General features: G+C 50.7%; 1 protein-coding gene across 1 annotated transcript in view; it reads left to right on the plus strand.

The window, feature by feature from the left end:
- Positions 1 to 27,742, plus strand: part of LOC140409383 (acid-sensing ion channel 5-like) — an 88,238-nt gene that overhangs the window by 22,541 nt on the left and 37,955 nt on the right. The window contains exon 6 of the mRNA XM_072497831.1: positions 27,615 to 27,734. Coding sequence (XP_072353932.1) covers positions 27,615 to 27,734 — 120 coding nt within the window. The remainder of the gene's footprint in view (positions 1 to 27,614; positions 27,735 to 27,742) is intronic.

Here is a 27,742-nt window from a genome sequence, read left to right on the forward strand (position 1 = left end):
CGAAGACAAAGCGGTCACCGACAGCGAAGTTGGCCTACGCTGGGGAAGTTAGTGGACTCCTCCACAGGCTGCCCTCGAACAGCATCTTGCCAATAAGGTCAGCAATTAAATCCATTTAAGTGGGTGTACTTACCCAATGGTTACCATTAAAATTACTTGTGTTTCTAATGATGTAAAAATTCACAATTACTGCAAAATAGCGTATTTGTTCCTGAAAATGTACTTTTATTTGTGTGGTGTCTCATTTGTCAGAATCTGTTTTGTTTAGGAAATTTTTTTAAAAATCTATTTTATTTCCATTTTCTTTCTGTTTCTTTTCTTTCTCCTTCTTAATCCTGTCCTCCTTTTCTTTCCTTCATTTTGCTTTCCAGGGATGAGCAAATCCAATTGATACTTCCTGATTTAGATTCGGTGGGCAGATTTTGAACCAGACAAGTTTGGCAGGTTTTAAAAGGACTGACATTTCCAGCAGGTCAGGAAATAACACAACCCACTGACTTGTGCCTTTAATGTCAGTTTGTGTGAAAAATGTCCATGGTGAAGGCAGGTTGGCAATGGCATTATCATCTGGTTTATCTAGGATTTCAAAATTTAATTGTATATATGCATGGATTTCCTGGTCATTGTGGAACTGTGATGAACGGTTATTGTATTACTGCACCCTTATCATCATGTAAGGTGATGTCCCCTTTAAGACCGGGCTTGGAACCCTGGGGGACTCCGCCTCCGGCTGCGCCCACCTGGGAGTCATATATAAGGGGCCGCCTTGCAGGCGGCACCCAGTAAGCACCCGTCTCGGCACCAGGCTAGCTCTTAGCTTATTAAAGCCTTCTTTACTGTTTTACTCTCAAGCGTCGTTATAGCGGGTACAACAATTTAATAAGCTAAATTACATCAGGGTGGACGCAGGCCTAAAACCAGAGAAGCTGAATCTGGAAGCACGGACACCGGAGGCAAAGGAAATTTTTTAATACTGGCTCCGGTGCTTCGAGGCCTACCTGGACTCCTCATAGACTTCCATCCTGGGCCACACAAGCTGCGCCTACTCCACGCCCGGGAGAGTCACAGAATCTCCGCCACACTCGAAAAGGCGACTACCCACGAAGAGGCGGTCGAGATACAACGTGAGCGGTTTGTCAAACCCATCAACGAGGTTAATGCCCAGCATCTGCTCTCTACCTGCCGGCAGCGCTCAGGGGAAACGCTAGACGAATTCATAGAAAAACTCACTGCGCTCGGCAGGAACTGTGACCATCAGGATGTGACGGGGAAATCCATATGAACCTACACATCAGAGACGCTTTCATGTCTGGCATCCGATCGACCTACATCTGGCAGGGACTACTCAAAAATGGGGCAAAAGACCTCCAGGACACCCTAACGCTCGCCACCTCGCTGGAATTTAGGCATGTACCCAACGGACCCTGCGAGCCCCCTTCGGACTTCCCCAGACTCTGCCACGTTACGGGCCTGCGCCGCGCAGCGACCTGCCCAGACCGGAGGCACACCGTGCTATTTCTGTGGGCAGGGCCAGCACCCATGCCCACGCTGCCCAGCCCGCTCCGCCATCTGCAGCGACTTCGGGAAGAAGAGGCATTTTGCAAGGGTCTGCCTGGCCAGGCCCAAGGGCCAGAAACACAAAGAACAGCACGCCTGAAAATCAGGTTCACAGGCCCGCAGGCCTCGCAACGCCATCGACCTGACACGCCCCCTTCTGACTGGTCATCTGCCTCGTGCGAATCATGGGGGTGGCCATCTTCTCGACCCGACACGTGCGACCGGCGTCGGTGGCCATTTTATGAATCCCACTCGGGCTACCCGCAACTGGGAGCGATCACCCTCGACCAAATGCGGCCAAAACACCTGCAGAACTCTAGGATGCAGGTCCAGGTCAACGGGCGCAACACTCCATGCCTTTTCGACTCCGGGAGCACGGAGAGCTTTATTCATCCAGAAACGGTAAGGCGCTGCTCCTTGCGCACCCATCCCGTGTCCCAAACCAAAGCCCCCTCATCCGTGTCCCATTTCGTCCAAATCAAGGGGTATTGTATCTCGATCCAGGGCACCGAATACACCCGTTTCAAATTTTATATCCTCCCTCACCTCTGCCCCCCCCTGCTGCTTGGACTGGATGTGCAGCCACCTAAGCCTGACACTGAAGTTCGGCGGACCCTTGCCCCCCTTACGGTATGCAGCCTTGCGACACTGAAAATCGCACCCCTCTCTATTCGCGAACCTCACTCCCGACTGTAAGCCCGTCGCCACCAGGAGTCGGCGGTACAGTGCCCAAGACATGACTTTTATCAAGTCAGAGGTCCAGCGTTTACTGGGAGAGGGGGTCATCGAGGCTAGCAGCAGCCCCTGGAGAGCACAAGTGGTGGTAGTCCGGTCCGGGGAAAAGAAACAGATGGTCGTGGATTATAGCCAGACCATAAACCGCTTCACGCGGCTCAATGCATAGCAGAAATGGTAAATCGGATCGCCCAATACCGGGTATTTTCCACAGTCGATCTCAAATCCGCCTACCACCAGCTCCCTATCCGACCGAATGTCCGCCCCTATACTGCCTTCGAAGCAGCCGGCCGGCTCTTCCACTTCCTCATGGTCCCCTTTGGCGTCACAAATGGGGTCTCCATCTTCCAGAGGGCGATGGACCAAATGGAGGACCAATACGGCTTGTGGGCTACATACCCGTACTTGGACAACGTCACCATCTGCGGCCATGATCAGCAGGACCATGACGCGAACCTCAAAGTTCCCCCAGACCACCCGAGCCCTAAACCTGACCTATAACAAGGAAAAATGCGTTTTCCACATAACCCGGCTAGCCATCCTCGGCTATGTTGTGGAAAACGGGGTCCTAGGCCCCGACCCCGACCGCATGACCCCCTTAAGGAACTTCCCCTGCCGAGCAGCCTCAAGGCCCTCAAACGGTGCTTGGGGCTTTTCTCCTATTACGCCCAGTGGGTCCCCAAATATGCAGACAAAGCCTGCCCACTCATAAAGACCACGACATTTCCCCTGTTGGCTGAGGCCCGATCGGCCTTCAGCCACATCAATGCCGACATCATCAAGGCCGGTATGCACGCGGTGGACGAGACTATCCCTTTCCAGGTAGAGAGCGATGCGTCAGACATCGCCCTGGCTGCTACCCTCAACCAGGCAGGCAGACCAGTAGCGTTCTTCTCCGGGACCCTCACCGCTTCCGAGATTCGACACTCTGCAGTTGAGAAGGAGGCACAAGCCATTGTGAAGGCTGTGTGGCACTGGAGGCACTACCTCGCCAGTAGGAGGTTCACCCTCGTCACCGACCAATGTTCGGTAGCCTTTATGTTCGAAAACGCACAACGGGGCAAATTAAAAAACGATAACATTTTGAGGTGGAGGATCGAATTCTCCCCCTACACGTACGATATCAAGTATAGTCCAGGGGAGCTCAACGAGCCCCCCCCCCGATGCCCTGTCCCGCGGCACGTGCGCCAACGCGCAGGAGGACCGCCTGCAAGCCATCCACAATCACCTTTGTCACTCGGGGGTTACCCGGCTCGTCCACTTTATCAAGTTCCGCAACCTACCTTACTCAACCGAGGAGGTCAAGGCCATGACCAGGGCTTGCCAGATCTGCGCGGAGTGCAAGCGGCACTTCTACTGGCCAGACTAGGCTCGTCTCGTGAAGGCCTCGGGGCCCTTTGAGCGACTAAGTGTGGACTTCAAGGGCCCCCTCCCGTCCACCAGCCGCTTCCCATTCACCGTCTCCTGTCCCGACATGACCTCGGCCACCGTGATAAAGGCACTGCACAGTATCTTCACCCTGTTTGGTTTCCCCGCTTATATCCACAGCGACCACTTCGTGAGCGATGAACTGCGTCAGTATCTGCTCAGCAAAGGCATCGCCTCGAGCAGAACGACCAGTTATAACCCGCGGGGAAACGGGCAGGTGGAGACGGAGAACGCGACAGTTTGGAAGGCTGTCCTTCTGGCCCTACGGTCAAGAAGTCTCCCAACTACCCGCTGGCAGGAGGTCCTACCCAATGCCCTCCACTCCATTAGGTCGCTCCTCTGCACGGCCCCGAATGAGACCCCTCACAACCGCTTGTTTGTCTTCCCCAGGAAGTCCACCTCCGGGGTCTCGCTTCCACCTTGGCTGACGCTCCGGGACCTGTTCTTCTCCAGAGGCACGCGAGGAGCCATAAAACAGACCCCCTGGTCGAGAGTGTCCGATTACTACATGCGAACCCCCGATACGCCTTCGTCGAGTACCCCGACGGCAGGCAAGATACGGTTTCCCTCCGGGATCTGGCACCCGCTGGTTCCCCCACTACAGACTCCCTCATGGCTCCCCTGCGGGATCCGGGACTCACTACTCCCCCCCCCCCCCCCACCCCTCTATACCCCCCCGCTGTCGCCGGCACCACTACCCTCAGTCCGGGTGCGGCTTTGCAGAGCTAGGTCGCATATTCGGTAGCTCCCACTTGGAACGGACTTTTGGGCTCTTTTGCAGGGCCCCCACGGCATTTGTTTGACATTTCCGGGTGTGGGAAGAAGATTACAGCATTCCCCTGACGGTGTCCCCCAGGAGTGTTGTGTCTTTTGGCTGCCAGGCCCGGCAGAAGCAGTGGAAGATTTGGCTGCAACAGGATAAACAGGGCCCCTTCCAGCATGCAAGCGGGGGAAGGGCAAGCTTAAAGCTGCAAACTGACCTGAGGACCTTTATCAAAAGTGAATTCTAACAGCAGAGGGAACGACTGTGAAAAGATCTCACCAGGGCCACTGAAGAAGCGGGGACAAGGCTTCCGGTGGCGGTCATGGAGGAGTAGGTCACGCATTCGGCAGCTCCCATCTGGAACGGACACTTAGACCTTTATCAGGAGTTTCCACGGACATTTTGGGGCAGATTGGTGAAGCGAACACTGCCAAAAGGATTCCCTCTCGAGACTTTTGGGCTCTTTTCAGGGCCCCCAAGGGCACTTTTTCGACGATTCCCGGTGTGGGAAGGAGTTAATAATAGTTCCCCGTCAGTATATGGCTTTAACTAGGAGCGGGGTGACAAAAAAGGTGGTGGTGGACCAGAAGAAGGGAGGGAAGAAGGACAAAATGGCGGCGGGCGGAGACCAGGCAGCATGGAGGCAGTGGGCGGAGGAGCAACAGGAGGGTATCCAGCGCTGCCTCAGAGAGATTAAAAAGGACCTGCTAGAGCCGATGAAGGCTTCTATTGATAAGCTGCTGGAGACACAGACGGCCCAGGGGGTGGCGATCCGAGAGGCTCAACAAAAGATCTCTGACAATGAGGACGAGATCTTATCCCTGGCGTTAAAGGTGGAGGCACATGAGGCGCTGCACAAGAAATGGCAGGAGCGGTTCGAGGAGATGGAGAATCGGTCGAGGCGGAAGAATCTGCGGATTCTGGTCCTCCCGGAGGGGCCGGATGTGGTGGCCTATGTGGTCACCATGTTAAACTCGCTGATGGGAGCGGGGTCCTTCCAGGGGCCCCTGGAGCTGGAAGGGGCCCATAGAGTGTTGGCGAGGAGGCCCAAGGCTAACGAGCCTCCCCGGGCGGTGCTGGTGCGGTTCCATCGGTTTTTCGACCGGGAGTTTGTGCTCAGGTGGGCCAAGAAGGAGAGGAGCAGCAGGTGGGAGAACGCGGAGGTTCGGATATACCAGGACTGGAGTGCGGAGGTGGCGAAGAAGAGGGCCGGGTACAATCGAGCGAAAGCGGTGCTGCACAGGAAGGGGGTGAAGTTTGGCATGTTGCAGCCGGCGCGACTGGGTTACCTACAAGGACCGGCACCATTATTTTGAGTCTCCGGAGGAGGCGTGGGCCTTTGTTCAGGCCGAGAAGCTGGACACAGACTGGGGGTCGGGATGGGCGATTGGGGACTGTGGTGGATATGTTATGCCTATTTTTGGTACGGGGCGGGGGGAGCCTTTGCATTGTTTTGGGTTTCTTTTTCTCTGTGTTTTTCTCTTTCGGGTTGGGGAGGGTGGATGGGGCGGTTTGGGCACTGTTTTGGTTGGTGGCGGGGCCTGGTAGGTGGAGAGCGCGGGATTCTTTTCCCGCGCCGAAGACTGGGGGGGGCGGGACCGGGGCGGGGAAGCGAGGATTGTTTCCCGCGCTTAGAACAGAGGGGGAGAGCCTGTGAATGGGGAGCGGGAGAGGGGGAGAGCCTGTGAATGGGGAGCGGGAGAGGAGGGTGTGCCACACAATGGGAGGAGTCGAAGGGGAGGCGGGAGTGTCCGGGGTCAGCAGGAATCAGCTGACTTGCGGAAGTGCAATGGGGGGAGTAAACCAGCTAGGATGGGTCCTAGCCCGGGGGGGGGGGCGGAGAATCGAGTTGCTGCTGCTAAGATCAAGGAGGAGCTGGAGCGAGTGGGGTGGGTCAAGATGGGGGTATGCCGCTGTGGGGAACGGGCCGGGTGTGGGGTGCGGGCGCATGGCTGGCCGAGGAGGGGGTCATGGCTAGTCGGCGGGGGAGGGGGGCGGGTAGCCCCCTGATCCGGCTGATAACCTGGAATGTAAGGGGACTGAATGGGCCGGTTAAGCAGGCCCGCGTGTTTGCGCACCTGAAGGGGCTCAAGGCGGATGGGGTTATGCTCCAGGAGACATACCTGAAGGTGGCAGACCAGGTAAGACTGAGGAAAGGGTGGGTAGGTCAGGTGTTTCACTCGGGGCTAGATGCCAAAAACCGAGGGGTGGCGATCTTGGTGGGAAAGAAGGTGTTATTCGAGGCGTTGAGCATTGTGGCAGATAATGGGGGTAGGTATATAATGGTAAGTGGTAAGTTGCAGGGAGAGAGGGTGGTACTGGTCAATGTGTATGCTCCGAACTGGGACGATGCGGGTTTTATGCGGCGTATGTTGGGTCGGATCCCAGACTTGGAAGTGGGGGGCCTGATAATGGGGGGAGACTTTAACACGGTGTTGGATCCTGCACTGGATCGTTCCAGGTCTAGGATGGGTAGGAAGCCGGCGGCGGCTAGAGTGTTGAGGGGATTTATGGACCAAATGGGAGGGGTGAACCCTTGGAGATTTGCAAGGCCGGGGGCTAGGGAATTTTCATTCTTCTCACATGTCCATAAGGCTTATTCTCGAATCGACTTTTTCATTTTGAGTAGGGCGCTGATAGCGAGAGTAGAGGATACCGAGTATTCGGCAATAGCCATTTCGGACCACGCCCCGCATTGGGTGGACTTGGAGATGGGGGAGGAGAGGGACCAGCGCCCGCTGTGGCGCTTGGAGGTGGGGCTGTTGGCGGACGAGGAGGTGCGCGAGCGGGTCCGAGGAAGTATAGAGAGGTACTTGGAGACCAACGACAACGGGGAGGTCTGCGTGGGGATGGTATGGGAGGCACTGAAGGCGGTGGTGAGGGGAGAGCTGATCTCCATCAGGGCCCACAAGGAGCGGGGGGAGAGGGAGAGGCTGGTGGGGGAGATGGTGAGGGTAGACAGGAGGTATGCGGAAGAACCTGAGGAAGGATTGTTGAGGAAGAGGCGCAGCCTCCAGGCCGAATTCGACCTGGTGACCACCAGGAAGGCGGAGGTGCAGTGGAGGAAGGCCCAGGGGGCGGTCTACAAGTATGGGGAAAAGGCAAGCCGGATGCTGGCGCATCAGCTTCGGAAGCGGGACGCAGCTAGGGAGATCGGGGGAGTTAAGGACACGGGACGGAGCGTGGTGTGGAGTGGGGTTGGCATCAATGGGGTCTTCAGGGACTTCTACGGGGAATTGTACCGATCCGAGCCCCCACGGGAGGAGGGAGGGATGGGCCGTTTCCTGGACCAATTGAGGTTTCCAAAGGTGGAAGAGGGACTGGTGGCGGGACTGGGGGCCCCGATTGGGCTGGAGGAGCTGATCAAAGGGATAGGAAGCATGCAGGCGGGGAAGGCACCGGGGCTGGACGGTTTCCCGGTCGAGTTCTATAAAAAATATATGGACCTGTTGGGCCCGCTGTTAGTTAGGACCTTTAATGAGGCAAGGGAGGGGGGGGCTTTACCCCCGACGATGTCCCGGGCACTGATCTCCTTGATCCTGAAGCGGGACAAGGATCCCCTGCAATGTGGGTCTTACAGACCGATTTCCTTGCTAAATGTAAACCTTGGCATCTACATTGCTAAATGTAGATGCCAAGGTGCTGGCGAAGGCCTTAGCCACGAGGATTGAGGATTGTGTGCCGCAGATCATCCTTGAAGACCAGTCGGGGTTTGTGAAGGGGAGACAGTTGAACGCGAATGTGCGGAGGCTTTTGAATAGTGGTGGCGATGGACGCTGAGAAAGCCTTCGATAGGGTAGAGTGGGGGTACCTGTGGGAGGTGCTGAAGAGGTTCGGGTTTGGGGAGGGGTTTGTCAGGTGGGTTAGGCTGTTGTACGAGGTCCCGATGGCGAGTGTGGCCACAAATAGGAGGAGGTCCGAGTACTTTCGGTTGCACCGAGGGACGAGACAGGGGTGTCCCCTGTCCCCCCTGCTCTTCGCACTGGCGATTGAACCCCTGGCTATGGCACTGAGAGAGTTGAGGAACTGGAGGGTTGGTGCGGGGTGGGGAGGAGCACAGGGTGTCGCTTTATGCGGACGACCTGCTGCTGTATGTGGCGGACCCGGTGGGAGGAATGCCAGAGGTAATGAGGATCCTTAGGGAATTCGGGGTCTTTTCGGGGTACAAGCTCAATATGGGGAAGAGCGAGCTGTTCGTAGTTCAGCTAGGGGATCAGGAGAGGGGGATTGGCAAGCTCCCACTAAAAAGGGCGGAGAGGAGTTTCAGATATTTGGGGGTCCAGGTGGCCAGGAGCTGGGGGGCCTGCATAGGCTTAACTTTACAAGGCTGGTGGAGCAAATGGACGAGGAGTTCAAGAGGTGGGACGCGTTGCCGCTGCCCCTGGCGGGTAGGGTGCAGTCAATCAAAATGACGGTGCTCCCAAGGCTTTTGTTCCTGTTCCAGTGCCTCCCCGTGTTTATCCCGAAGGCTTTTTTCAGGCGGGTTAACAGGAGTATAATGGGGTTTGTGTGGGCACGAGGGTGAGAAGGGTGTTCCTGGAGCGGAGTAGAGATCGGGGGGGGCTGGCGCTGCCCAACCTCTGTGGGTAGTACTGGGCCGCCAATGCGACAATGGTGCGCAAGTGGGTGATGGAGAGGGAGGGGGCTGCATGGAAGAGGCTGGAGACGGTGTCCTGTGTGGGTACGAGTCTGGGGGCGCTGGCAACGGCACCGCTGCCACTCCCTCCAAGGAGGTATACCACGAGCCCAGTGGTGGTGGCGGCCCTCAAAATTTGGGGGCAGTGGAGGCGGCATAGGGGGGAAGTTAGGGCCTCGGCGTGGACCCCATTATGGGGGAACCACCGGTTCGCCCCAGGAAGAACAGGTGGAGAGTTTTCGGGGTGGCACAGGGCAGGCATACGAAAGTTGGGGGACCTGTTTGTGGACGGGAAGTTCGCGAGCTTGGGTGAGCTGGAGGAGAAGTACGGGCTCCCCCCGGGGAACACCTTCAGGTACTTACAGGTAAGGGCGTTTGCCAGACGGCAGGTGGTGGAATTCCCACGGCTACTGCCACACACAGTACAGGACAGGGTGCTCTCGGGGGGTGGGTGGGAGTGGGGAAGATCTCGGAAACTTACCAGGTGATGCAGGAGGAGGAGGAGGCCTCGGTGGTGGAGTTGAAAGGTAAGTGGGAGGAGGGGTTGGGAGAGGAGATCGAAGAGGGGACGTGGGCAGATGCCCTAGGGAGGGTGAACTCTTCCTCTTCATGCGCGAGGCTCAGCCTCATACAGTTTAAGGTGCTGCACAGGGCACACATGACCGGGACAAGGATGAGCAGGTTCTTTGGGGGTGAGGACAGGTGTGTTAGGTTCTCAGGGAGCCCAGCAAATCACACCCATATGTTCTGGGCATGCCCAGCGCTGGAGGAATTTTGGAAGGGCGTAGCGAGGACAGTGTCGAGGGTGGTAGGATCCAGGGTCAAACCGGGCTGGGGGCTCACAATATTTGGGGTGGCAGAGGAGCCGGGAGTGCAGGAGGCGAAAGAGGCCGGAATTCTGGCCTTTGCGTCCCTGGTAGCCCGGCGAAGGATTCTCCTTCAGTGGAAAGATACGAGGCCCCCAAGCGTGGAATCCTGGATCAGCGATATGGCAGGGTTCATTAAATTAGAGAGGGTGAAATTCGCCTTGAGAGGGTCGGTACAAGGGTTCTTTAGGCGGTGGCAACCGTTCTTAGACTTTCTGGCAGAACGCTAGACATTGGTCAATGGCAGCAGCAGCTCCGGGGGGGGGGGTTTACTTTATTTTTGTTTATGTTATTTACACTGGAAGGGTCTGAGGGGGTGTATACACCTGTTGACTTAAGTCGGGGCGTTAATGTTAATTTATTATTTAGGTACGGGGGGAGGGGTTTGGGGGGTTGCTTTTTTAGATTGTGTTTTGTACTTAACCCTGTTGGGTTCTTTTTTCTTTCTCATTTTGTTATTAATATTTTATGAAAACCTTTAATAAAAAATTTTTTTTTAAAACTAAGACGTCCGTGTCCGTCGCACCACCGCCCGAGCTGAGGAGGTCGAGGAGCACGATCAGGCCACTGAAACGAATGGACTTATGATTCCACTTCACTCCCGCCGGTCTTCGTTTTTTTAAACAGGGGGTGAATGTGATGAACGGTTGTTGTATTACTGTACCCTTATCATCATGTAAGGAGATGGCCCCTATAAGACCGGGCTTGGAACCCTGGGGGACTCCACCACCGGGAGACAGGCAGCAGCATCTAAAAGAGTGGGAGAGCGGAGGACCGGGAGACAGACAGCATCATCAAAAAGAGTGGGAGAGAGGAGGACCGGGAGACAGACAGCATCATCAAAAGGAGTGGGAGAGACGAGGAGCGGAAACAGACAGCAGCATCTAAAAGAGTGGGAGAGAGGAGGTCGGGAGACAGGCAGCAGCATTTAAAAGAGTGGGAAAGAGGAGGACCGGGAGACAGGCAGAAGCATCTAAAAGAGTGGGAAAGAGGAGGACCGGGAGACGGGCAGCAACATCTAAAAGAGTGGGAGAGAGGAGGACCGGGAGACAGACAGCATCATCAAAAAGAGTGGGAGAGACGAGGAGCGGAAACAGACAGCAGCATCTAAAAGAGTGGGCGAGAGGAGGACCGGAGACAGGCAGCAGCATTTAAAAGAGTGGGAGAGAGGAGGACCGGGAGACAGGCAGCAGCATTTAAAAGAGTGGGAGAGAGGAGGACCGGGAGACAGGCAGCAGCATTTAAAAGAGTGGGAGAGAGGAGGACCGGGAGACAGGCAGCATCATTGAAAAGAGTGGGAGAGAGCAGGACCGGAGACAGGCAGCAGCATTTAAAAGAATGGGAGAGCGGAGGACCGGAGTCAGGCAGCAGCATCTAAAAGAGTGGGGGAGAGGAGGACCGGAGACAGGCAGCAGCATCTAAAAGAGTGAGAGAGAGGAGGACCGGAGACAGGCAGCAGCATTTAAAAGAGTGGGAGAGAGGAGGACCGGGAGACAGGCAGCATCATTGAAAAGAGTGGGAGAGAGGAGGACCGGAGACAGGCAGCATCATTGAAAAGAGTGGGAGAGCGGAGGACCGGAGTCAGGCAGCAGCATCTAAAAGAGTGGGAGAGAGGAGGACCGGGAGACAGGCAGCATCATCAAAAAGAGTGAGAGAGGAGGACCGGAGACAGGCAGCAGCATTGAAAAGAGTGGGAGAGAGGAGGACCAGGAGACAGATTGGAACACCTAAAAGTGCAGAAAGAAAAGAACCTGAAAACAGACAGGAGTACCTAAAAGCGAAAGGAGGGCCCAGAGACCGGTACCAGCGTCTAAAAGAGTGGGATAGAGGAGGACCAGAGACTGACAGTAGCACCTAAAAGAGTGGGAGACTGGAGGAACTGCGGGCAGATATCTAATCTAAAAGAGTGGTAGAGAGGAGGACCTCAGAGACTGACCGCAGCATCTAAAAATGGGGCAGCCCGGTAGCATTGTGGATAGCACAATTGCTTCACAGCTCTAGGGTCCCAGGTTCGATTCCTGGCTTGGGTCACTGTCTGTGCGGAGTCTGCACGTCCTCCCCGTGTGTGCGTGGGTTTCCTCCGGGTGCTCCGGTTTCCTCCCACAGTCCAAAGATGTGCGGGTTAGGTGGATTGGCCATGATAAATTGCCCATAGTGTCCAAAATTGCCCTCAGTGTTGGGTGGGGTTACTGAATGAATATGAAATGAAATGAAAATCGCTTATTGTCACAAGTAGGCTTCAATGAAGTTACTGTGAAAAGCCCCTAGTCGCCACATTCCGGTGCCTGTTCGGGAGGCTGGTACAGATATCGAACTGTGCTGCTGGCCTGCCTTGGTCTGCTTTAAAAGCCAGCGATTTAGCCCAGTGTGCTAAACCAGCCCCAGTGTGGGTTATGGGGATAGGGTGGGGGTGTGGGCTTGGGTAGGGTGCTCTTTCCAAGAGCCATTGCAGACTCGATGGGCCGAATGGCCTCCTTCTGCATTGTAAATTCTCTGATCTAAAGGAGTGGGAGAGAGGAGGACCTGCAGGCAGATAGCAGTGCCCAAAGGGGGCAGGAGAGACGAGGACACAGAGACAGACAGCAGCATCTAAAGGAGTGGAAGGGAGGAGCACCCGAAGACAGGTAGCAGCGTCTAAATGAGTGGGAGAGGGGAGGACCTGCAGGCAGATAACAGCACCTAAAGGGGGCAGGAGTGATGAGGACCCAGAAACAGACAGAACCATCTGGAGGTTCTCTCCAGTCTGTCCAATCTGTGGCTCCAGATCAGACTGACTGCATTGTGAGAAATGCCTATGTGTTATATCACAGAAAAACAAATAGTTCATTGGCTGATGTGTATTTTTTCACCTATCTTTCAAAGTTCTGATAATTTTTGTATATGTGAGGTTTTAATAAGTTTTACTGATAATAGTACGGTAGCATGGTGGTTAGCACAATTGCTTCACAGCTCCAGGGTCCCAGGTTCGATTCCCGGCTTGGGTCACTGTCTGTGTGGAGTCTGCACGTTCTCCCCGTGTGTGCGTGGGTTTCCTCCGGGTGCTCCGGTTTCCTCCCACAGTCCAAAGATGTGCAGGTTAGGTGGATTGGCCATGCTAAATTGCCCTCAGTGTCCAAAATTGCCCTTAGTGTTGGGTGGGGTTACTGGGTTATGGGGTTATGGAGATAGGGTGGAGGTGTGGGCTTGGGTAGGGTGCTCTTTCCAAGAGCCGGTGCAGACTCGATGGGCCGAATGGTAAATTCTATGAATTCTATGATCGTAAAACCTAATATGTTGGCTGGTTTAGAACATAGAACATAGAAAATACAGCACAGAACAGGCCCTTCGGCCCACGATGTTGTGCCGAACCTTTGTCCTAGATTAATCATAGATTATCATTGAATTTACAGTGCAGAAGGAGGCCATTCGGCCCCCTGAGTCTGCACCGGCTCTTGGAAAGAGCACCCTACCCAAACTCAACACCTCCACCCAACACCAAGCGCAATTTTGGACACTAAGGGCAATTTATCATGGCCAATCCACCTACCCTACATATCTTTGGACTGTGGGAGGAAACCGGAGCACCCAGAGGAAACCCACGCAGACACGGGGAGGACGCGCAGACTCCGCACAGAAAGCGACCCAAGCCGGAATCGAACCCGGGACCCTGGAGCTGTGAAGCAATTGTGCTATCCACAATGCTACCGTGCTGCCCTTAAGAACAAATAAATCTACACTATATCATTTTACCGTAATCCATGTACCTATCCAATAGCTGCTTGAAGGTCCCTAATGTTTCCTACTCAACTACTTCCACAGGCAGTGCATTCCATGCCCCCACTACTCTCTGGGTAAAGAACCTACCTCTGATATCCCTCCTATATCTTCCACCTTTCACCTTAAATTTATGTCCCCTTGTAATGGTTTGTTCCACCCGGGGAAAAAGTCTCTGACTGTCTACTCTATCTATTCCCCTGATCATCTTATAAACCTCTATCAAGTCGCCCCTCATCCTTCTCCGTTCTAATGAGAAAAGGCCTAGCACCCTCAACCTTTTCTCGTAAGACCTACTCTCCATTCCAGGTAACATCCTGGTAAATCTTCTTTGCACCTTTTCCAAAGCTTCCACATCCTTCCTAAAATGAGGCGACCAGAACTGTACACAGTACTCCAAATGTGGCCTTACCAAATAATTAATTAATCAAATTCAATAAAGATGAAAGGGCAGGTGATGTGAGCTGATTGTAGATTGTGGCAGCTTGATGGACCCAAAGCAAAGACATCTGCTCCCTGTGTCTGCGTGGGTTTCCTCCGGGTGCTCCGGTTTCCTCCCACAGTCCAAAGATGTGCAGGTTAGGTGGATTGGCCATGATAAATTGCCCTTATTTTGAAAAGGTTTGGTGGGGTTATTGGGTTACGGGGATAGGGTGGAGGTGTGGGCATAGGTAGGGTGCTCTTTCCAAGGGCCAGTGCAGACTTGATGGGCTGAATGGCCTCCTTCTGCACTGTAAACTCTATGATTCTATGATCTGCAGTAAATGTCTGCAGCTGGAGGAACTTTGGCTCAGAGTAATTGAGTGGAGGCTGAGCTGCAGACACTGTGACAGGGAGGGGGAAAATTACCTGTACGCTTTCTTTCAGGAGGCAGTCACACTCCTTGGGATAGGGTCATCTGATTTGTTCCATGGTCAGGCATAGCAGAGTGGGACCATTTGTAAGGTAGGTAAGAGGATCAATAAGTAGAGAAACCTCAGCCCTTACAATTGTCCAACAGCTTCAAAATTATTGTGGCCTATATGGAAGAAAGCAAGGGCTTCAGGGTGGATAAGTGAACTGATCATGACACCGATGGTATGGGAAGCCATTAAAATGGAGGGATTTCCTCCGGGTGCCCCACCCCCTCCATAGAGGTGTACTCTCTGAGTACGCCGCACAACGTATCGATTGCCTCAGGACGTTGCCTGAGGCCTGCCCCGATGCTCCGCCCCCACCCGGCCAAGTTCCCGACAGCGTGGGTCTCTCATGGTCTCAGCAATTGGGAACTCGGCGTGGCGGCTGTGGACTCAGACCAGCGCCTCCACAGTCGGGGGAGGGCCGATCCGCGGGCCGGGGGGACTTTGCCAGGGGCTGTGGGCACTGTTGAGGGGTGGTCCGGAGCACGCGAGCCGGCCAAAGGGGGGGCACTACTTCACAGGCCGGATCCGCGAGCGGCCGGCGCCATAGAACATAGAACAGTACAGCACAGAACAGGCCCTTCGGCCCTCGATGTTGTGCCGAGCTTTGTCCGAAACCAAGATAAAGCTATCCCACTCCCTGTCATTCTGGTGTGCTCCATGTGCCTATCCAATAACCTCTTGAAAGTTCCTAAAGTGTCCGACTCCACTATCACAGCAGGCAGTCCATTCCACACCCTAGTCATGTTGCACTGCAGGCCACCGCCGTGCGAATGCGCGGCTACGGACCTGGCAATTCTCCGGGCTGTATCGGCAGCTAGAGCCGAGTGCTCTACGCTGCCTTGCCGCTAGCTTCCAGCCTAACGGAGGATCGGTGACCGTTTTATGCCATTTTTTCTGTTGTAAAACGTCACCATTCCTATGCCGGCGTGGGGACATAGCCTCAAAATCGGAGAATCCAGCCCAGTAGTGGTAATGCAGGGCCTGATAAAAATGAGGAAGTTAGAGATGTATGTAATGAGATGCATATATTATGCAGGACTTCAATCTACATATAGACTGGGTAATTGTTGGAAAGGAACCTCCAGGGAAAGAGTGACCATAATATGATGGAATTTTACATTAAGTTTGAAAGTGAACTTCAATCTGAAACTCAGGTCTTGAACAAAGGTTCAAACTTCTTGCAGGGCTCACCAATATTTCTCTGGTTGGGAGAACTAGGGAACACATTCTCTATCCCACAAGGGTGTAGAGGCTCAGTTACTGAGTATATTTAAGGCAGATATCAATAGAATTCTAGATATTATAGATCAAGCAACATAGTGATAGTTCATGAAAATGATTTTGTGGTAGATCAGCCATAATCTAGTTGCATCGAGGAGTCTGCTTGAGGGACCAAATGACCTATCCTAGCTCCTATTTTCTATAATTTAGTTAATAATTGCAGCATCCATTATCTGCTTCCCGTAAGTGTATCTCACTGTGACTGATGCCATTTTGTCAGGATTGCAACATATGTGCCCTTCTAATGATTACGTCAGCCAGAATACTGGGCACTCAGCTTTGAAACAATGTGCAGGCTAGGTAGATTGGCCATGCTAAATTGCCCCTTTGTGTCCAAAAATTTAGGTGGGGTTACGGGGATAGGGTGGAAGCGTGGGCTTAAGTAGGGTGCTCTTTCCAGGGGCCGGTGCAGATCTGATGGGCCGAATTGCCTCCTTCTGTACTGTAAATTCTATGGAAGATCTTCAACTCCACAATTATTCAGTTCAACACAAAAATATTAATAAGCATGTTTGCACAAGATTCTCAACGAGCTGCTTTCAGCCGTCATCAGTCAAGCATCCCTGACATCTTGAAGCAGTTAGTCAATGAATCCTTGGTGTCAAGGGCTGCCCACTGAAGAAAAGACTGATGGCACTCATGAAGTGCTCAGAAAATGATGCTCAGGAAAGGTACAGTAGAAACCATCATGGTCAACTATCCTCTATCCAACTATCAAAGCGTGAGCTACTGGGGTGCTGAAAATGTGCTTTAGATGCCTCAACAAATTTGGGGGTGCCTTCAGTATGCATGAGCTTGGGTAACCAGAATGACAGTGGTTCTGCTGCACCTTCCACAACATTCTGTGGCAGTAAGGACTGGAACTGCAGGCAGATGAACATGTTGAGTGCTCTACCTCCTCTTTCAAGGAGGAGGAGTATCATAGGTGGGGAAGGGACCAACAGTCGCACACATAGCTGCCTGTAATGATTAGAATGTCTAATGCAGGCACCGTTCACTTAGACTGAAGCACTGCAACTATGTGGCTACCAAATTCATAATTCACTCCTCACCTCCCCACCCTCGCCCCCACACTACCTCCAAACCCCACCCCCAACCTCCCCACACAGAGCAGTCCCACAAAAAAGTCCAACCTTTGGCAGGCATCCGTTGATTATTTTTAACTTAATGTCATTCTTCACAAGGCAGGTGGCTACTTGGCAGACAACAGGAATAAATGGGGAAAATGGAGCCGGCAAAACATTTTAATGGATTGAAAAATTAGGTAGAAAATTAGAAATGTAACATTATATTGTATACCCATGCGTAATTACAATTCCTTACTCTTCCTTTCTCGACAATTCCTATGTTATATACTTCGCAATAAAGGTAGATGCAAGCGGCTCATGTACTTGCTCTGACTGTACAGGTGCTCTGAGTATTGAGGCCCATCAGAGCCCTGCCAATGACTGTCCAGTCTGAACCTGTTCTCAGACAGACTTTGTCATCAAGACAGGAGGTAGTATGTAGGCTTTGATTGCAAGGGGACAAGGGGCCAGAAGCACTTTGAGCCGAGTCTCCATTCTCATATCTCCTTTCTTCATCTTCCCTCTCATGGTCTCCTCAGACTTCCCTGCTAACTAAGGGCTGGAGAGCACTTTACTGCACTTCAGTGAGGTGCTGAATAGCTAACATAGGTTTTACTTCAATCCCCTGTAAGATGGCATTCTGAGTGTGATAGACATTATCGAGGGCCAGCAAGCACTCAGTTGACTGTCGCCTCTAATGCTGCGTGACTATCCTTTCCAGGAAAGTAAACGTAACAGGAAGACCCGAGGCTTCATTGCACACATGCTTGAGATAGACTTCTCCAATAGAGCTCAGAGAAGCTATACTGACCGACAGAACCCCATTGCAAGGAATCATTCCATCATATCAAAAATCCATCCACAACGGCGTGCTGCCAGAATGGCGGGAAGCATAACTAGTCCCAGAAAGCATGCACCTGGCAAACAGTACTCCCTGGGGAGCACAGTTGAGTGCAGTGCTCAGAGGGAGAGGGTAGTGCCCAGGTAGTGCCAGCTTTATGCCGGATTTGTGCCAGGGTAGTGCCATGAGATTGTCAAGGGGAGTTCCAGGAGGTTGTACCTGGATGATTTGGTTTGCTCGCTGTATTCTGGGCTGATCTTTAAAAATGGCACCCCAGATCACCGTGTGTTTGAGTTACTGGCAGGGCAGGAGAATCAGGAGCTGCCCCACCAGTGATACATCATGGGGCATGTGACTTCAAGGTTCTTTTTTGAAAGTTCCTCACTGTATGGCAGAGAAAGCCACCATTACCGTCTGTGATGAATGTAAGAAATTGGTCAATATATTGTATTTTATATCTGTTGCAGTAATGATTTTAAAAGCCTGAGTTAAGGTATATATTTGTTGCAATAATATTATTAAAGAACCTAGGCTATGGTATCCAGACTGTGTGTCTGCTAAAGATGTAATTTTGAGACATAAAAGGTGAGGTAATCATTATTTCCAATCACTTACTTGGTTACAGAAAAGAGCGAATGTAATAATATTTTAATTGCTGAAGATTACCTGGAGTGTAGATAATTTATAAGAGATCATATCTAGTCCTAGCTAAACAGGTCATAGAACCTAGTAGGATATAGATGATGTAATTAATGGGAGGAACCAGGTGTGTGTGTAGTTTTTCAGTTTAATGTAGGATTATTTTGAGTTGAACAGCAGTTTTGCCAAATGCTGCTGGGATAAGACAGAGATGTATTGGATCTGGTCCTGAAAGGGTCTCTCTCTCCAAAAGTCTCTGCACACCTTCGCAAGCAATCTGGTTGTTAACTTTGGGCGGGATTCTCCAGCCACGTCTGCCCAGCAACCGGAGAATCCCGCCCCTTAAGGTCAATGGAGCCAATACGTGGCTCGCCTGTGGCATTCTTGTGGCAGGCGGGGTAGAGAATCCAACCCTTTATGTATAAGTGACCTCTGCACTCTATTGGGTTGCTTAGTTGGAGTTAGTAACAGGTATAGATATTAAGTTCAAGTTTTTCCTTTTGTTTAAGAATTGTTTAGCTGATAATTGTAAAGTTACTTCATTGATGTTAATATGATTAATTCTGTATTTAAATTAAAGTTTGTTTTAACATAAAAGATAGTGATTGGTCAGAGTCACCACTCCTGGGGTGAAGTATCCTTTCCTCACGGTTTTATAAATGAAAAGAAAATTGGTTGGTGCTCTCGTTCGGTATCCTAACAAATGTTGGGGTCTGGTCTCGTATCCCAAAAACATTAGGGGTGCTTTACTGGATTTAAAAGTATAATTCCTATTTTTTTTTTGGCGAGGGATGATTGAACTCAAAGACAACGGGCCGGATTCTCCGTCCCGCCGCACCAGTTTACTGGTGCACCGCGCCCCACCGGCAGCGGGATTCTCCGTCCCACCAGCCGGCCAATGGGATTCCCCATTGTGGGCAGCCCCACGCCATCGGGAAATCCCTGGATGTAGGTGCGCTGCCGGCGCAACGGAGAATCCCAACAGCGGAGAATCCAGCGCAACGTGTGTGAGGAACTGGAGCTTTCTTTCAGGTATTGATATTCTTCTGAGTTTAAATAGGGAATGAGTGGTAAAATGGCTATTTCAGTGCCTAAGAGTTTCCTGGGTGTTGAAGAGGTCACTCTGGTTGGTTTACGAAGGGTGGTTAAAGTTTTTGGATTTGGCGGTCAAACTGCAGTTGACTTTACCTGAAGGGGTGAGGAAGGTGGAGATAATTTAAGCGATAGCTCAGCATTTATATTTGCAGAGGGCGCGGTTTAACCATAAAGAATCTGTGTCTGGTTTTAGGCACATTTCACAGGGTGTTTCTTGATGGCTGCAGAGCCGAGAAACATCCCGCAATTCGACAGCACTTTGCCGTTTTTTTGGACCTCGGAGTTTCTCACCGAGGCTGCGCTTAGTCATTTACTGCTGGGGAGCCCAGCAGAAACGGCTCCTTGCAGATCAGGGTGCCATTTTATCTGACTGCACCGATCTTTCGTCCCTGCTTTCAGCCCCTCCATTCTCCACCTCTCTCTTCCTCCCAACCATGGGGAGGCCCTGGGAATTCCTCCCTCTGCCTGGTAAGGCCCCCCGAGCCTGATTGCTGACAGTGACAACCTAGCACCCGGGCACCAAGACACCGCCACCCTGGCACTGCCAGGGTGGCCGCTGTAGCCATCTGGGATGGCCACTTCCAGCTAGGTACAGAGAAACCCGCAAATCCTGGCGGGTAAAATGGACAAGCCAAGACTCAGGCAGGCTCAGAGCCTGAAATGCCGATTCGTAAGCAAGAAATCCAGACGGTATCGAAACTCCGTCCAATTAGCGTTTTAATGGGGCCGATTAGCATTTGATGGCCCACCTTCCCCAAAACAAAGGACTGGTACTCAAGCAACCGAGACAGTCCCAGACATTTCGGTGCCACTCCCTGTTCAAGGGAAACGCAAACAGCGGGGTCAGTGACCGCTTGGGACACACCCAGCCATCCAGATCCCCGCCCACTTATTGGACGCACCCAGCCATCAGATCCCTGCCCACTTATTGGACACGCCCAGCTATCCAGATCCCCGCCCACTTATTGGACACGCCCAGCCATCCAGATCCCCGCCCACGTATTGGCTAAGGAATCGAACGGAGTGATCAGGGATCACCCAATTAGTAAGGCCCAAATCGAAGGACCGCCCAACAGAGCTTGAAAAAACACCGAGTATAAGAAGAAGAGTTCGCCATATGTTCGCTCTCTCTTGGCGCCCTCTTGGCTTTGGTACCCCGGTCACGGCCATCGCCAATTGCAGCAACACCAGAAGCGGTCCAAGTTCAACGCTCGCTACGAGACGGATGAGCCTAGCTGAGCAGTAGTTAACTAGTAGTGTTTATGTTGCATGACGAATTGTGTGTAAATAAAGTACCCTTGACCTTGAACTAACTAACTGGTGTTTGGCTCTTTGATCGATAGCCGGTTGAAACTTGTGGTGGTATCATTCGATACCTGGCGACTCTAAGCATTAAGACATAGATAACATAGAAAGAAAGGCAAACTCACTGATTGCCATAATTGGAACAGAGCCACAGAAAAGACAGAATAAAAGAAAAGGCAACACCGGATGGTGCTGCCAGGGTGCTAGGCTGGCAGCGCCAAAGTGCATGGTGCCAGAGGGAGTGCTAGGGTACCACCCCTGCCTTATCCCCGATCACCCAGGGATCGCTGATAGCCTGGGAGACCTCCCCCAGGTTCCATTAAGACTGATCCACGTTTATGGAAACCAATACTAATAGGTGCCTTGGCGAGGTCTCCCAGGCACAGTTGCTAGCCCCTGGGCACCAGGAGAATCCTGTGAATGCATATTTAAATGAGCCTATTGGTTGGCTCATTTAAATAAGCTAATCTAAATTACGCCCACTGAGGGCAATATCCAGATCATGACATCTCATGAGACTCTGTTAAATATCGCGAGGCATTTCGAGCATCGCATTTTTCACGAGTGGTCTCTCATGTGATTCAAGGCCTCATCCTGACACCAAGTTGGGCTCGACGAGGCCATTAAATCATGCCCACAGTCTGAATCATTGGAATTAACTAAAATGCAGTTACAAATGAAACAGTTGCAACATGATAACGAAATGAGACAACTTGAATTGCAATTAATAGGAAAAGATACAGTGAGTGTGGCAATGGTGGAAGAAAAAGAAAATGAGAGAGAATTTGGACTTCGGAAAATGGAACTGTAAAGAGATTATTAACTTATAGGTTGCAGTTAAATAAAGAAGTTAAGGAAAACCTCGAGGAAAGAGTAACATCTCCTAGTCAAAAGCCTAGTGGAGATGTGTTTAAATATATTTAAGCACTGCCAAGGTTTGATGAGGAAGATGTGGAAGCCTTTATTAAAATCTCATTTGAGAAAGTAGCTATACAATTGAATTGGTCAAATACCAAGTGGGTATTGTTTGGATTGGATTGGATTGAATTTGTTTATTGTCACGTGTACCGAGGTACAGTGAAAAATATTTTTCTGCGAGCAGCTCAACAGATCATTAAGTACATGAGAAGAAAAGGGAATAAAAGAAAATACATAATAGGGCAACACAACATATACAATGTAACTACATAAGCACTGGCATCGGATGAAGCAGACAGGGTGTAGTGTTAATGAGGTCAGTCCATAAGAGGGTTATTTAGGAGTCTGGTGACAGTGGGGAAGAAACTGTTTTTGAGTCTGTTCGTGCGTGTTCTCAGACTTCTGTATCTCCTGCCCGATGGAAGAAGTTGGAAGAGTGAGTAAGCCGGGTGGGAGGGATCTTTGATTATGCTGCCCGCTTTCCCCAGGCAGTGGGAGGTGTAGATGGAGTCAATGGATGGGAGGCAGGTTCGTGTGATGGACTGGGCGGTGTTCACGACTCTCTGAAGTTTCTTGCGGTCCTGGGTCGAGCTGTTGCCATACCAGGCTGTGATACAGCCCGATAGGATGCTTTCTATGGTGCATCTGTAAAAGTTGGTAAGGGTTAATGTGGACATGCTGAATTTCCTTAGTTTCCTGAGGAAGTATAGGCGCTGTTGTGCTTTCTTGGTGGTAGCGTCGACGTGGGTGGACCAGGACAGATTTTTGGAGATGTGCACCCCTAGGAATTTGAAACTGCTAACCATCTCCACCTCGGCCCCATTGATGCCGACAGGGGTGTGTACAGTACTTTGCTTCCTGAAGTCAATTACCAGCTCTTTAGTTTTGCTGGCATTGAGGGAGAGATTGTTGTCGCTACACCACTCCACTAGATTCTCTATCTCCCTCCTGTATTCGGACTCGTCGTTATTCGAGATCCGGCCCACTATGGTCGTATCGGCAGCAAACTTGTAGATGGAGTTGGAACCAAGTTTTGCCACGCAGTCGTGTGTGTACAGGGAGTAGAGTAGGGGGCTAAGTACGCAGCCTTGCGGGGCCCCGGTGAAGTGCTAGTGAAGTGTTTGCGTCACTCTCAGAGGAGGTATCTAGGGATTATGATGAGTTAAGAAAAACCATATTAAGTGCACATGAACCAATGCCAGAAGTCTACAGACAGAAGTTTATAAATCTAAGGAAAGAATCAGGTCAAATGTTAGTAGAACTTGGAAGAATCAAACAAAATAATTCTGATAGATGGATGAGAGCATTAAAAATAGATCGAACGTATGACGCTCTTCGTGAAACAGTTATTCTGGAGGAATTTAAAGATTCACTTACTGCAGTAGAGAGAACTCATGTAAGAGTTAAAACTGGGTTAAAACTGCCGAACAGGCATCAGAAATGGCAGATTTTGCCAGAGAGAATCTCAATTTTCCGCACCTCTCGCTGATGACATCACGAGGTTCACAGCCACAAATGGCGAGAACCTAGTTTTAATGGTTTTACATGCATTTTAATATGAGTAGTCAGCGCCCCCACCACATGATCTGCTCTCACTGAATATTCACACCTCGCCGACGTTACAACAGAATTTCAAAATTGAGATTCAGTCAAGGGGATCTCTCTGGTGCACAAAGTTAGGTATAGTCCCCGGGGGAAAGACACATGCCGGGAAGTGTACTGGCATTGCCCCTTGAGTGTCGACCTGTGTCAGGGGCAGTATTGTGGTTGGGTCCTCTGGCCAGTACAATTGGAGGGGCTCCTCTTACGTGTGTTAAGAACAAAGAACAAAGAAAATTACAGCACAGGAACAAGCCCTTCAGCCCTCCCAGCCTGCGCCGACCCAGGTCCTTTCTCTAAACCTGTCTTCTATTTTCCAAGGATCTACTTCCCTCTGTTCCCTGCCCGTTCATATATCTGTCTAGATGCATCTTAAATGATGCTATCGTGCCCGCCTCTACCACCTCCGCTGGCAAAGTGTTCCAGGCACCCACCACCCACTGCGTAAAAAACTTTCCACGCACATCTCCCTTAAACTTTCCCCCTCTCACCTTGAAATCATGACCCCTTGTAATTGACACCCCTGCTCTTGGAAAAAGCTTGTTGCTATCCACCCTGTCCATACCTCTCATAATTTTGTAGACCTCAATGAGGTCCCCCCTCAACCTCCGTCTTTCCAACGAAAACAATCCTAATCTACTCAACCTTTCTTCATAGCTAGCACTCTCCATACCAGGCAACATCCTGGTGAACCTCCTCTGCACCCTCTCTAAAGCATCCACATCCTTCTGGTAATGTGGCGACCAGAACTGCATGCAGTATTCCAAATGTGGCCTAACCAAAGTCCTATACAACTGTAACATGACCTGCCGACTCTTGTACTCAATACCCCGTCCGATGAAGACAAGCGTGCTGTATGCCTTCTTGACCACTCTATCGGCATGCGTTGCCACCTTCTGGGTACAACGGACCTGAACTCCCAGATCTCTCTGTACATTATTTTTCCCCAGGACTCTTCCATTGACCGTATAGTCCGTTCTTGAATTAGATCTTCCAAAATGCATCACCTCGCATTTGCCTGGATTGAACTCCATCTGCCATTTCTCTGCCCAACTCTCCAATCTATCTATATTTTGCTGTATTCTCTGACAGTCCTCCTCGCTATCTGCAACTCCACCAATCTTAGTATCTACAAACTTGCTAATCAGACCACCTATACCTTCGTCCAGATCATTTATGTGTATCACAAACAACAGTGGTCCGAGCACGGATCCCTGTGGAACACCACTAGTCACCTTTCTCCATTTTGAGACACTCCCTTCCACCACTACTCTCTGTCTCCTGTTGCCCAGCCAGTTCTTTATCCATCTAGCTAGTACACCCTGAACCCCATACGACTTAATTTTTTCCATCCACCTGCCATGGACCAAGGAGAGCCAATGGATGTTATCTATCTTGACTTCCAAAAGGCCTTTGATAAGGTGCCTCACGGGAGACTGCTGAGTAAAATAAGGGCCCATGGTATTCGAGGCAAGGTACTAACATGGATTGACGATTGGCTGTCAGGCAGAAGGCAGAGAGTTGGGATAAAAGGTTCTTTTTCGGAATGGCAACCGGTGACGAGTGGTGTCCCGCAGGATTCAGTGTTGGGGCCACAGCTGTTCTCTTTATATATTAACGATCTCGATGACGGGACTGGGGGCATTCTGGCTAAGTTTGCCGATGATACAAAGATAGGTGGAGGGGCAGGTAGTATGGAGGAGGTGGGGAGGCTGCAGAAAGATTTAGACAGTTTAGGAGAGTGGTCCAAGAAATGGCTGATGAAATTCAACGTGGGCAAGTGCGAGGTCTTGCACTTTGGAAAAAAGAATAGAGGCATGGACTATTTTCTAAACGGTGACAAAATTCATAATGCTGAAGTGCAAAGGGACTTGGGCGTCCTAGTCCAGGATTCTTTAAAGGTAAACTTGCAGGTTGAGTCCGTAATTAAGAAAGCAAATGCAATGTTGTCATTTATCTCAAGAGGCTTGGAATATAAAAGCAGGGATGTACTTCTGAAGCTTTATAAAGCATTAGTTAGGCCCCATTTAGAATACTGTGAGCAATTTTGGGCCCCACACCTCAGGAAGGACATACTGGCACTGGAGCGGGTCCAGCGGAGATTCACACGGATGATCCCAGGAATGTTAGGCCTAACATACGATGAACGTCTGAGGATCCTGGGATTATATTCATTGGAGTTTAGGAGGTTGAGGGGAGATCTAATAGAAACTTACAAGATAATGAATGGCTTAGATAGGGTGGATGTAGGGAAGTTGTTTCCATTAGCAGGGGAGACTAGGACCCGGGGGCACAGCCTTAGAATAAAAGGGAGTCACTTTAGAACAGAGATGAGGAGAAATTTCTTCAGCCAGATGGGTCTTCAGGTGGGTCTGTGGAATTCATTGCCACAAAGGGCGGTGGAGGCCGGGACGTTGAGTGTCTTTAAGACAGAAGTTGATAAATTCTTGATTTCTCGAGGAATTAAGGGCTATGGAGAGAGAGCGGGTAAATGGAGTTGAAATCAGCCATGATTGAATGGCGGAGTGGACTCGATGGGCCGAATGGCCTTACTTCCGCTCCTATGTCTTATGGTCTTATGGTCTTATGGGAAACTTTATCAAATGCCTTACTGAAGTCCATGTATATGACATCTATAGCCCTTCCCTCATCAATTAACTTTGTCACTTTGGAGTGGGCTGACGTGAGGATAGAAAGTACCCTGGGCTGCAGTCGTTGGGGACAGGTGGCGTGGTGGCCCTGATGCCTGCTAGAGAGGTGGGTGAGAGAGGGTCACCCGATGCTTACAAAGGGGTGGTGGGGGTCCCAAATATTGATGCTGTGGGGATTGGGGTGGGGGAGAGCCCTCACGCTTCTGGTGAGGGGGGGAATAGCCCATGATGATTGTGAGGGAGGTCCTAACATTTACATGGGGGGGTGGGGGGGATTGTCTGGGGGCCATTCAGTTTGTGTGCTGGTCAGGGCACTCTTTAAAGATGGCGCCTTGATCTCTGCAGACTATGTTGAAGAAAGTGAAATATGTGGAGCCGTCCTTGTCGGCTCTATAAGCCCCCATCCTGCCAGAGTGACGGCACAAACCACGCCAATGTTGTTCTCTGCCTTGCTCTAACCAGATGACTTCGATGTGTAGTGTTGATCGGAGAACAACAAATCTTGAAAACTTACAGTACAATTGGATTCAACACATCCCTAAGAAACAAACAGTTGATTAAACACACATAAACTATACTCATCTAACATCTAACCCACGAACAGGTTAACTACTCTCTTGCTCTCTCACTGTCTTCAGTACCCCTAACCAGCTCCTGCTCCTACCACCTACTCCAACCTTCTGTCCTACAAGGCTCAGCGTCATCCCTTATATACTGCTAGGATTAGCTCCCTCCGATGGCTGTCTGGATCCATTTCATTAACCCTTACATTACCTTCATGTATGATAATACCACAATGCTCACTTTTATTTACTCAGAGAGGCTAAAGATCTGCAGTCAAACTGATCTATTCAGCTGAAGAACTGCATGACAGTTTTCAGCCTATGCCTGACACTTCGAAAAAATATGGGAAATTCCACCCAATATATGAGTTACTTGAAATATTAAATTGACACCTGCAACATGCTTGTAAGAAACAGATGACTTAGAACTAAAAACAAAACATAATTAAAATACTCTGCGGGTCTGGTAATGTCCATGGAAAGCAATTTCAGTTTGTTCGCTTTTTATGGTTCCCGAATATTTTCAGCACTCAGGAGTTTTCCTATCCTCATGTCTGTAGTGGACTAACTTAAAGATACTGATTGCAATGATAAGTTGCCTCATAATACAAACAGGATGGTAGATGATGCATACGATGGACTTCGGCCCTTTTTGTCTAACAATTCCTATGTTCCTATGTACAGTGCAATTACAGTTTATTATGAGAATCCCATTACGGTGCAAGATCTTTTCACTATCACGTTAAATAATCAATTAGCTGGTTAAACAGTCTGTTATCCAACCAATGAATCAATAGTCACAGATGTTTGTTGTCATTGAGTACAATATGTAGAAAATATACAAAATAAGTTGAAATCATAAATTGGTCTCAAAGCTGAAAGAAACCTTTTCAGCATCTACGACAGCCGTTACAAGTGAATTTTCCTCCAACTATTGGTGTGATCTGACAGTGCTTGCTGTCTATTATATTTTTGTTAGTTTTACTTTTGGCTAACCTTTGCATTTGCCTTCTAGGATTTTCAACATGTTTTTACTGAATATGGCAGTTGTTACACTTTCAACTATGATGACATCGCTGAAAAGAGGGCAAACATTTCTGGAAGAGGACTAAGCGTGATGCTTGACATTAAACAGGTCTAACT

The sequence above is a fragment of the Scyliorhinus torazame genome, chromosome 3 (genome assembly GCF_047496885.1).
Source record: "Scyliorhinus torazame isolate Kashiwa2021f chromosome 3, sScyTor2.1, whole genome shotgun sequence".
NCBI classification, from domain to species: domain Eukaryota; kingdom Metazoa; phylum Chordata; class Chondrichthyes; order Carcharhiniformes; family Scyliorhinidae; genus Scyliorhinus; species Scyliorhinus torazame.